Source organism: Lacerta agilis, chromosome 10 (genome assembly GCF_009819535.1).
Source record: "Lacerta agilis isolate rLacAgi1 chromosome 10, rLacAgi1.pri, whole genome shotgun sequence".
Lineage (NCBI taxonomy): Eukaryota > Metazoa > Chordata > Lepidosauria > Squamata > Lacertidae > Lacerta > Lacerta agilis.
Window position 1 is genome coordinate 5,224,290 of NC_046321.1, and position 12,035 is coordinate 5,236,324.

General features: G+C 42.1%; 1 protein-coding gene across 1 annotated transcript in view; it reads right to left on the reverse strand.

Moving 5' to 3' along the window:
- The window catches only part of EXOC4 (exocyst complex component 4), a 360,306-nt gene that overhangs the window by 31,443 nt on the left and 316,828 nt on the right, over positions 1-12,035 (reverse strand). Inside the window, 1 exon segment of the mRNA XM_033162287.1 lies at positions 2,239-2,377. Coding sequence (XP_033018178.1) covers positions 2,239-2,377 — 139 coding nt within the window.

The following is a 12,035-nucleotide window of genomic DNA, read 5'->3' on the forward strand; positions in this document are numbered from 1 at the left end:
GAAAACATTGCTGATTGCACAGCAGGGAGGTTGATTTTTGCAAAATGCTTCTTCGGGACTGTTAACTGTGATCCCTGGCTGGTGCCAAATCACTAACCCCCACACCCCCACCCCACGGCAGACCTTTTATTTATTGAAACTGCCTGATAAAGGTGACATTCTCAAAATAAAGTGACAACGTAGTATTTTCCCTTTAAAGTTCAAATAGGTGAATAATAATAATAATAATAACAGGGGAAGAAACCTGGTAGGTGATTTCTGCTTTAAATGTAACCGCCATTTCATCCTGTTATTTCCCGCCCCCCTGTGGGGAAAATACATATAAAGGCCTGTGCTGATTAGATACAGCGCAAGTTGTCACAGGTAAAATGCCAAATGTCCCTTCTCTTTTGGCTCTCCCGACACAGTATATGCTGGTTCAGCAAATACGTCCTTTGGAAGCATTTCAAATGAAACCCTCAAGTGGTGACACGGGAGTCTGGAGTGATAACCAGGCTAATGAGAGCTTGGGGGATGCGGAACAAGCATTTGTAGGTCAGCGCTGGACCTGCCCACTGAAGTCTCAGATTCTGGAGGCTTGCTCTCCTTTTATCCACTCACTTCCGTTCTACATCCACATGTGGGTTGGAGAGCTGGAGCAGCCAAATTAGCTGCGGTGAAGAAGAGACGTGAGACAATGACCAATCTTTTTTCTTTCATTTTTAAATCTTTACATTTTAAGGCGAATGAAGGATGCTTTGACTAGAGGATTGGCAGGGTGTATGTTAAACCTTTGCCCCCATGGAGAGGTTTCCCCCCCCAATCTGGAATTCTCCCCACCTTCAAACCCAGGTGCTTTCTTAGAGATAAAACATCATTTTAAAAGCTTTATTTAAAAAATAGGAACTAATGAGGTTCCTTCTAGAATCATCAACAGTAGCACTTTGAAGGCTAACCAATTTATTCTGGCAAATGTGTTCATGAACCAGAGACCACTTTGCTACACTTCACGCTTCTGAGGAAGTGGCGTCCGGTCCATAAAAGCTTCTGCTCCGATAGCTTCGTTGGTCACAAGACCATTTGCAGTTTTTGCTGCAACAGACTAACATCCCTCTGGAAATTCTTCCAGCATCAAAACACTATGGAATTTCAGTTTAAGCCCAGCTCCCTTATTACAATAAAGAAATAGCCAGCCCATGGTGATGAGAAAATATCAGATAAAAGCACAAAACATTGGTTGAATGGGTGTTTTTGTTGTTGTTGCTGTTGTTGTTGTTGTTGTATTTTAATATGTTGCTGGAAGCCACCCAGAGAGGCTGGAGAAACTCAGCCAGATTGGTGGGGAATAAATTATTATTATTATTATTATTATTATTATTATTATTATTATTATTATTATTATTTGAGCCCAATTACTTACATTCAAAGACAACGCTTTGATCCACTGTACCACACTAACCACTCCCCCCTCATAGACTGAAAAGTTCATTTCTTAAAGGAACTGGTTCAAGATGTCCCAAGAGGAATTAATTCCAGTTCACATTATCCCTTTACAAACAAGCCAGTTTCGTTCAAACAGTTCAAGTTCATCCAAATGATCATCAGCAGAGTAGCAACCTTTTAGTGTTAAGAATGTAATAAACTGCTTTGCTGAGGTATAAAATGAACTTAAAAGGTTTAAGAAAACATCAAAACACACACATAGTAAAATGTGAACTGTCAATATTTCCCCTAATAATTGTGATAATGAAGCTTAAAGGTCCAAAGAATCTGAAGAGTAAAAAACACATGTAAGAAAATGAGCTTGAAGATGAACTAGGAATCATTCAAAGTTGCACCCCAAAATGAACTTAATTCGTGTCCAGTTCACCAAGCCATTATGGGAACTACTTCATTCCAAGCGCTGGCCCTCAAAAACAACTAATGGCACAGAGAGTCAGAAACATTCGCTGCTGTGAAATGGAAGCCCCTGGGGCTCAGTCACGGAGTCAGCCTTAGAGAAGCTTCTGGGTTCTGGTTTCCCTTGTACGATTGCTTTATGGATCCTCAGGCAAGTGTGATACATCTTGGAAAGTATCCCTAAAGTCCAATGGAGGCTCGTGTCCATTGGGACCAGTCAAGGAAATGCCCAACAACAGGCAGAGCCAGCTAATTTTTTTCCTCCGCCACCAATTCCTCCTCCCTGCTGAGTTCTGCAAAGGCAATACTGAGACTGAAGGAGGCACACACTGGCCTCTGCATAACCAGCCGAATACATACCTAACTTCTAAGTGCAGAACCAGCAAGCAGCGGTCAGCCATTTCCTGGAAGGATCGGGCCAGCTCAGTGAGGGTTTGCATGATCTGCTCGGACACGGGAGGGAGATCCATGTTGGCATGTCCATCTTGGCCGGGTGACACTGCAGATGAAAAGAGAAAGTGGGATGTGATTACTGCCTGGGACATTCCATCACAGCACCTGGCATCTACTGAATTGTCAGCCCAGTTAGGGGAGGAAAGGTCTCATGGACTAAGCTCTTGAAGTAGATGTTGTGTCAACGTTCCTGGGCAACAGACTGGGCCCTTGAAATCTTATTTGCTTCCAATGACGTGGCTGCAAAATGCCTCCCAGCAGAGCAATTCTTGGTGGTGAACAGCCATGGAGGATTTAAGCAGCTGCAGCACCAGGTTGAGAGGAAAGGCAATGTAGCATTAAAAAAGAAAAAAGAAAAGCTTACATGGCAAGGCTGGTTTATGGACTCTTCAGAGAGTTCACTGAAATGCCTATCATATTTATTTAGTCATTCAATTTATGAGCCACCCAATAAAAATATTCTCCATGCAAAATACTTATTTACTACCATAAATACGAGGAATAGTCTCATGGAACTCTTGAACATCCCCACATGAGTTGACTGATCTTGGTTATCTCTTGTGATCCAGGACAGAAAGAATGAAATCCTCCCTTGGGGAAAAGACTCCCCAAGTCAATTATTTTTTTATCAGACACTTTCATTGCACCATGTTGCCTTTTCTTGCAACAATGAGGATTAGAAAAATGCTCTGTTTAAGGAACATACACACAGGATTGCCAAGACTGCACACAATTTGTATGACTACCCCAACTACAAGGATTGCTTATCATTCCATGTTTCCATCTAGCAAGTAGTTTAGGGGTCAACTATTTTATCTAATAGGACTGATTTGGGAGGTGGACCATTCCTTTCCTGACAGCTCAAAACGCTTTTTACAATAACCTGTTCTGACAAACAGAGGAATCATTCATTCTGGCGAAGTGGAGGGGGGTGGGGTGTGTGGAAATTAAGTCATTTGCACTGGTTGTCACCAGCGATTTCAATCATTTTGTTACATGAAAGGATGGCAGTGCCTCTTGAAAAACTGACTCCTGCAAATCAACGCATGCAAATGACAAGAACTCGGGAACAGGAAACAGGACTTGAGGTGCTCCTGAAACATAATGCTTTGTAGCAAATCAAGGCCCATTGTGAAAGTCTGCGGACCACTTCCTGATTGAACAGAATGTCAGGGAAGACTTTTGAATGGTTTAATCGCAGTGAGAAGAAAACCAGTTTGGGGTTTCAGATTCTGGCTTGGTTGCAGCGCAACACGAAGTGTGTGAGTTTTTAAAAGTATAACATGTCATCTTGTACATGCACACAAATTGTTCTCTGGAATCCCCCCTGACACAGTTCTGAAACTCACAACGAGAGAAAGCTGGCATTTGAGAAGAAGAAGAAGAGTTTGGATTTGATATCCCGCTTTTCACTACCCGAAGGAGTCTCAAAGCGGCTAACATTCTCCTTTCCCTTCCTCCCCCACAACAAACACTCTGTGAGGTGAGTGAGGCTGAGAGACTTCAGAGAAGTGTGACTAGCCCAAGGTCACCCAGCAGCTGCATGTGGAGGAGTGGAGACGCGAACCTGGTTCCCCAGATTACGAGTCTACCACTCTTAACCACTACACCACACTGGCTCTCAGTGAGAAGGAAGTTGTACTATAGCTGAGAGAGTTCTCAGCTACAGCTCTGGTAAGAGACAATCTAGATTCATATAATATTCCAGGAGTCTCCATACATTCTGGAGCAAAAAGCAAAGTACCCCCTCTGCAGCCTCCTGGATCCTGTTCCCTTTCCTTTGACACATTTCTTGTGCTGAAGACCAACTATCCATCTATCCATCCATCCATCCATCTTTATTGACAACAGCAACATGCGCTTCAACACCCAAATACCAGTGTTTGGGTCCAGGGACTTCTGGAAAGATTTGAGCTGGGTGAATACTACACTCTAGTCCTACTCTGACATCTATTGCAGCTTCCCAGAGTTTTCCAAGCCCAAATCAAGGTGCCATTTTTAACTTACAAAGCTCTAAACTGAAGTAAGGCTAGTGGTGATGAGAAGCAAGGTTTTTCAAGTGTGGCACCCTAACTTTGGTGCTTCCTTGCCAGACTAATCCACCTGATGACACCTTTATTCTCTTTCTGGTGCCAGCTGAAAACCTTTCTGTCCACCCCAGGCCTTTTTTTTTTTAAAGAATATCTCTTTATTGATTAAAATCGTTACAAATAAAACTTCAACAAACAATATCAAACAATATCTAACCCATATACATACCTTTCATATATACAGCAAACATCTTACATGCATACATTTATTCTCACATACTTTACACATCTTCTTTCATCACTTAAAATCATTCACTCTCAACACTTCCAATTATCCTCTTCGCATTTCTTGACATATTTTCTTTAACATAACGTACAGTTGTTTTTCCCTTTTATTTCTCATATTCATATCTCAAATTTTCCCATTTGCTTACTAAGGTTCAATCTAAATCTGCTTCCAGGATTCCATTCAAGCCACTTTCCAATAAGTATTCTTTAAATATCCTCCATTCCTTCCAAACCTCTTGGTTGGTCTGTCCTCTTATTTTGCCCGTTATTTTGGCTAACCCCAGGCCTTTTAAGTCTTTCAGCTCTTCAGCTGGTGACTTTCTGCCTCTGCTCCATACTGGTTTTATTTGACTGCAGCAGTTTGCTTGTTTAGTATTATTTTTTAATTGATTTTAAATTTTACTTTATTGTAAGCTGCTCTGAGACCCCAATCTGCTTTGGATCTGCTCCGTGTTGTTCAGCTTTGGGTGAGAAAATAGAAATCACATCTCCTCCTTTTTCTGCTGGGCAATCAGTTGGAAAACTAAGGTCATGAAGGAGGGAGGAAACCTGCCAAAGTTCAGAGATGTAGGCCTAGGTGCTACCGCGCTAATTTATTTTACCTTTTTAAAAAAGAAAAAAGGAAAATACTAGAAAAGTCACACTTTTTCCCCTCCCCATATGAAGTAAAAAGAGAGCAATAGGATTTTTAATTGTTTATTGGAGGGGAAAAGAACAATTGAGAAATCAGCAGGCAACCCCAATAGTCCAATTCCTCAGCTTACATATATACCTGCTCTCACAGCTGGAACTCAAGAGAAGAAGGTTGACCCCTGTTGAAGAACTCTATTTACTTCAATATCCCCTTCCCCAAATCACTGTGATTGGAGTGGCCTAATAAAATAATGTGCTGCCATTAAAAGCTAGACCTGCCTATCAAAACAATACCCCCCCTCCCCTCTTGAAAAGGAATTAGTTTCAGTCAGCTTGATTTTGCAACCTGGGGGGAAAAAAGAAAGAAATGCAGCAGAGGTGGGAGGAGAAAGGCTGTTTTTTTAAAACGTTTTTGTAAAAACCAAGGTCATGGAGTGACTGAAAAGCTTAGGAGGTCTCTCATCTGCCTTGAGAAACCTTGTTAATGGTGCAAACTGACTTGGGAACGTGAGATCATTATTAAAAAAAAACCACTCTTGTTATTCAAGGTACACATAGAGCCAATACATACCCCTAACACATAATGAATGAGCTGCTTACATTCTGGCAAGCTTTGAAAGAGTGCTTCCCCTCTATGTCTCAACTTAATTTCCTAATTTTGGCTGTTCTCACCTGTTCTGTTGCATCCGTGTGCCCATGGGAAGTACAGCAGTAGCCCTCAATTGCTTCCTGCAACTATGAAAAGCTGCGTCCTCAAAGAATCACCCAAACCTAAACCTCTTCCAAAGACTTCTGGTGCTGTTGATTCCAGTAGCCACCAACCCAATGACATGTTCCAGGAACACCTCTCTTTTCCAGTCAACTCCCCAGTTGTACCATTAAAAATAGTTGAATGGGGTGGTATTCAATGCTAGTCTTGATCACGGTAGACCCACTGAAGTTAAAGAGAACCAGGCAGAAGGCCTTTTCGGTAGTGGTGCCCGCCCTGTGGATCACCATCCTATCAGATATCAGAGAGATACACAGCTATATGTCCTTTGGAACAGTGTTCCTCAACCTTGGGTCCCCAGATGTTTTTGGCCTACATGACCACTGGTCCTGCTAGCTATGGATGATGGAGTTGTAGGCCAGTAACATCTGGGGACCGAAGGTTGAGGAACACTGCTTTAGAAGACACCTGAAAGCAGTCCTGTATGGAAAGCTTTTCCCAGATTTTATTTCAAAGAAACGAATATAACAGAAAACTTACAATCTCTGTTACATATTACATGTTACATATAACGGTCTGTTTTTGTATCTCATTCTTGGTTTTCCTTAGTACATCTTCAAATGCTATCTTGTTCCCCCACCCCTCCCTCCCTCCCTCCTTCCCCCACCCATGTGCAATCTTATTGAGACATATTATCTTTTTTCTGTTGTGTTATCTATTTTTGTGCTTGATATTATTGTCTATTATAATGTTATCCTGTATCCTTGCGAGTGAAGCTTTTATATTTGCAATTAGTTGATTTTCCTTTCCATATTTGTCCATGTACGCTTCTACACTTTCCCACTCCTTCTTTTCTTTCTGGAAAGAGCCCCCTCTGACTAACGTCGTTAATTTTGCCATTGCCATAAATTCACAAATCTTAGATCTCCATTCCAATAATTCTGGTATTTTTCCTGTTTTCCAATTCCTTGCAACCAATAGCCGCGTCACTGCTGTTCCATAAAGAAATATATATTTTTTAATCTTTGGGAATATCATCAGTTAATAAGCCCAACAGATATGCTTCTGGTTTCTTGTGAATTGTGCTTTTAAATATTTTTTTCAGTTCTTCATGAATCTTAGTCCAAAACTGTTTGATTATCTTACAGCCCCACCACATATGAAACAATGTACCCACTTTTGCCTTGTATCTCCAACATAATAATTTTTATTAATCTTAGCCAATTTCACTTGAGTAAGGTACCAACGGTAGCAAATTTTCATTAAGTTTTCTCTTATCACACAGCATGCTGTAGAATTAATATCTTCACTCCATAATTTTTCCCATCTGTCTAAATAAACTGTCTTACCCAGATCCTATGACCACTTTATCGTTGTTTCCTTTATGACCTTGTCTTTCAGCTCCCACTCGAGTAATAATTTATACATTTTCGATATTATCTTTTTAACTGGTTGTACAATTCGCTTTGCAACTTGGAGGTTCCTTGTTCAAAACCAATCTTTCTGTCTTCCTTAAGCAAATTTGCTATTTGGTGATATTGTAGCCAGATAATGCAATATTCTTTAATCTCCTCATACGGCTTTAATTTTACTACATCCTGTTCTTTTATTAATAACTGTTGGTATGTTGGCCAAAAGTTTCCCATATTTAATTTCCTTACTCCTAATACTTCTGATGGGGAGACCCACCAGGGTATTTTTTGTTCCAATAACCATCGGTAATTTACCCAAACCTTATGGAGACTTTTTCTAATTATATGATTTAGAAAGTCCTTATTTACAACCACTTTATCATATACCAAGTAACAGTGCCAACCGAAATGGTTGTTCCACCCCTCCATATCCAAGATCTCTGTATTACTCAGCATTACCCAATCTTTAATCCATCCTAGATAAGCCGCATAATAATATAACTTCAAATCTGGTAAACCAAACCCCCCCCTTTTGAATCTTATACAACTTATACTTCCCCTACTTAGGTTGTTTCCTCCTAACTTTGCTTTGGTACTTCCAGAAGAAGAAGAAGAGTTTGGATTTGATATCCCGCTTTATCACTACCCGAAGGAGTCTCAAAGCGGCTAACATCCTCCTTTCCCTTCCTCCTCACAACAAACACTCTGTGAGGTGAGTGGGGCTGAGAGACTTCAGAGAAGTGTGACTAGCCCAAGGTCACCCAGCAGCTGCATGTGGAGGAGCGGAGACGTGAACCCGGTTCACCAGATTACGAGTCTACCGCTCTTAACCACTACACCACACTGGCTCTTCCAGGATTCTCCCAAGCTAGCAGAAACTTTTCTCTTGTGCGGAGGCTTATGTCATTTTGGCTACATAAGGATTAACACTCAGATTCATATACAGGATTTCATTCTGTCCTCTAGGGAGCTCAGGGCAGTGTACATGGTCCCCACTTCTATCCCCACCCTGTGAGAAAGAGAAAGGTGCTGCTCCCAAGGTCACCTTTGTGCCGAGGTGTGGATATGCACCTGGGTTGTCCTTGTCCTTGTCCAAGACATGGAATGACTACATCATGCTGGCTCTCTCTCTCTCCTGCAGAAAGTGTGTGTGTGTGTGTGTGTGTGTGTGTGTGTGTGAGAGAGAGAGAGAGAGAGAGAGAGAGAGACTCTCCAGGTGTTGCAGGAGGCAGATAAAATGTTTACAACAGAGAAAGCTGTTCCCCTTCCAGCACTGAGAGTAGGAGCCCATAAATCTCTGCAGCTAAGTACAGCAGGTTGAAACGTTTAAGGTGAGGGAGGACTTCCGGCGGCGACGCCATCGCCGGGTGGTCGAAGGCTGCTTCGGGTCTGAAGCGCCTTGTCCATCCCGGGGGTTAGGAGCCGCGCTACCGCAGCGCGCGGCTCCGGTTGGGGTGCGGGAAGAGCGTCCCGCACCCTGGGCTCCCCGGCTGCGCCCGCGGAGGCCCCGAACCCTTCCCCTGCCCCCCTGTAAAGGGGGAGTGGGGGTGAAGGGACAACGGAGCCGGGCTTACGGGGATATGCCCCAACCGGGATGCAAATGCGGCGGCAAAGCCCGCGGTGAGCGTCCAAGTTCTACCTGTGAAGAATGGAGCTAAAGGAACCCGGTGGTCGTGAGTAAATAATCTTGGCAGAAATCGTGTTTTTGGAACGATCCGGGGGGAAGGAGAAAGGCAGCCTGCCTCCCTCCCTTCGAGCCTAAGAAATTAACCAATTTGAGGGATTGCTGCCACAGAACTGGTTATAAAGTATCTAAAATTGATACATGAGACTGGCAAACTTTTTTCTTGGGAAGCTAACTAGCGGAAAATATCTCTATTTAAAGTTGCGGTGTTTGCGCTCCAGCTTAGGAAAATGGCGACGAACAAAGAGACAGGAGAAGAAATATGATACCTACTTCCTCCTCCTCTGCCAGTATGCTGGGTTTCGTCCTTGAACTGGTATTGAACTCTGGACTAACAGATGAACAAAGGCTCACTGCCTTGAAGGTGGAACTAATTTACAGAAAAGTCAAAGTCTTGTGTGGGGGTCTGAAATGGAACCAACTGCCCACAGAGGAGGCTAACAAAACTTTTGACACTTTGGAAGAAAATCTTGTCAAAGAGCTGAGAGGATGGATGGAAAGATGGGAAGAAATGAATGAGCTACTTCGGAGAGGAAATTCGCTTGTTGGGGGTGGCAGCCCCAAGGCGATGTCAAGATTTGCTATATCCAGTCCCCGAGGTGTGAGCTCGGGGGCCAGGGACAGAGAATTAAGGTATTTACAAGAAGAAAAGGAATGCTACAAAGAACCGGAGAAGCTGAGAGAGGGAGAGTTGGATACCTCGGAGCTCGTGGCAAGGAGAGCTTTGGACTGTGCCTGGATCTGTGGACGTTGGGAGAGGGAAGTTGCATGGAAGTTCAGTGCTGATGCCATCAGGAGAAGAAGAATGGACAGAGGGGGTGTGGGGTGAAGTATTAAGTAAAATCTAAAGTAATCTGTTATGGTATTTTGAAATCGGAGGGTGAACACTGTCAACAATAGTTTGTTTTATTATTTGTTTGAACATGAAAAGAGATATTTCAAGTTTCTATGTTATTAGCAGCAGTTCAAAGGACAGAAGAGATAGATTTGTTGAGGATGATTTGTGAGGATTTATGAGGATGTAGTATAAATGAAGTCATTTTAAGTGGTTTAAGTTTATAGATTAAGATGATTAAGACTAAGATGAAGATTAAGATGAATGTTTTACTTTAGATATATAATTAAGTTTAATTTCTTTAAATGAAGAGGTTAAAAAGTAGATTATGGATATAAACTCGAAGGTGAAAAGGCAGGGGAAGTCAACTGTCAAGATTGGAAAAAGAAATTTTTTTTTTTGAGATGTCTAATTAAGAAGAAAAATCATGGCAATTTTTGTATTAGATGTGTAATTGTATTTGTTTTGTATGTGTATAAATGTAGGTGTGGTTAAGGTTGTATGTTGTTATAAGTAAAAATGTCAATAAATTCTTATAAAAAAAAAGAAACGTTTAAGGTGAGGGAGAGAGGCAGAGCAGCTGAGCCGGAAAGGCACAAGGATCTCATTTGAGATGAGTGGCGATAAGGCAGGCCAGGGCGGCGGCCCCCATCCGTTCAGTAAACACTAATGATTGGGCGAGTGCCGACTGTCACTGGTGATAAAGAGCCGGCTAAACACTCTATTAGTTTTTCATTTTGCGAATTAATGTTCTTTATGGCGTGTGTACACTCGTCAGCTAATGAATTGTCTCGTTAGAACTGCCTGGGGTGCTCCACAGCCGCCTCTGCTGGCAGGCATAAATTTCACAAGGAAATTAGCACTTTTTAAAAAGGCAGTAACTCCTTGAAAAAGTGGTTTGCTTTCTGCCCGTTTCTGCATATATACAGCCCCAAGAAAGGGTTTATTGCTAGGGAGTGGGGTAAGGAGAAGAAAGAGTAAAGTTTGAAAAGTGGAGAGAGAGAGAGAGAGAGAGAGAGAGAGAGAGAGAGAGAGAGAGAGAGAGAAAAGCACAGGACTCATATCAATCTGTATATTGTGAACTAAGGTTGGAAAAACAGAATGGTTCCCTAGACAGGCTTGAAATACAAATGAATCCAACAACAACAACAACAACAACAACAACAACAACAATTTATTATTATTATTATTATTATTATTATTATTATTATTATTATTATTATTATTATTACTAATAATACCCTGTCCATCTGGCTGGATTTCCCCAGCCACTCTGGGCAGCTCCCAACAGAACACCAATAACAATAATAAAAAAGCAACAACATCAAACATTAAAAACTTCCCTAAACAGGGCTGCCTTCGGATGTCTTCTAAAAGTCAGAAAGTTGTTTGTTTCCTTGACATCTGAAGGGAGGCCATTCCACAGGGCGGGCACCACCACCGAGAGTCAAAGGAAACCAAGGTGTAGGAAAAGCTACTTGTAACCTGCTTCCAAATCTGGAGACACTTCCAAATCACATGACACTTAAACATCAGAAGGGACCTGCAGCTGGATCAGGCCAAAGGCCCATCTCACAGTGGCCAACTAGCTGCCTCCAGGAAGCCTGCTAGCAGAACCCAAACGCAGCAGCTATCAACCCACTTGTTATTCACATAAACTGATGCTTTCTTGGACAGAGGAAGTAGAACAAGTTCATCCTGGCTAGTAGCCATCAGCAGTCTTATTCTCTATGAATCCTTATCCCTGTCTTAAGTTTGCAAATTGACACCAATTTTAACGTGGGTGCTCTAAGCGTCTAAGTTGCAGTCTCTCAAGTTGGAGATGACTTTGTTTAACCCCCTACCTTGTTTCACTTACGATGAAGTCCCCACTGAGAGGGGACTTTGCTCCCTTTCTCTCCCTCATTAGATCTTTTATTAATACATAATTTGGTTTAGAGCCAGAATTACAAATTCTTTAGTGTCTGCCTGACCTCAGACAGCAGTAGCCAGTCTTAATGAATGTTGGTGTTTCATTACTGCAATAAATGTGGATTTTAAGAGAAGTTTTATGCGTCTCCCTGCCGCCCCGCAATGTAAGTCGGCTATTAGTATTTTAAACTAATAGATTTCA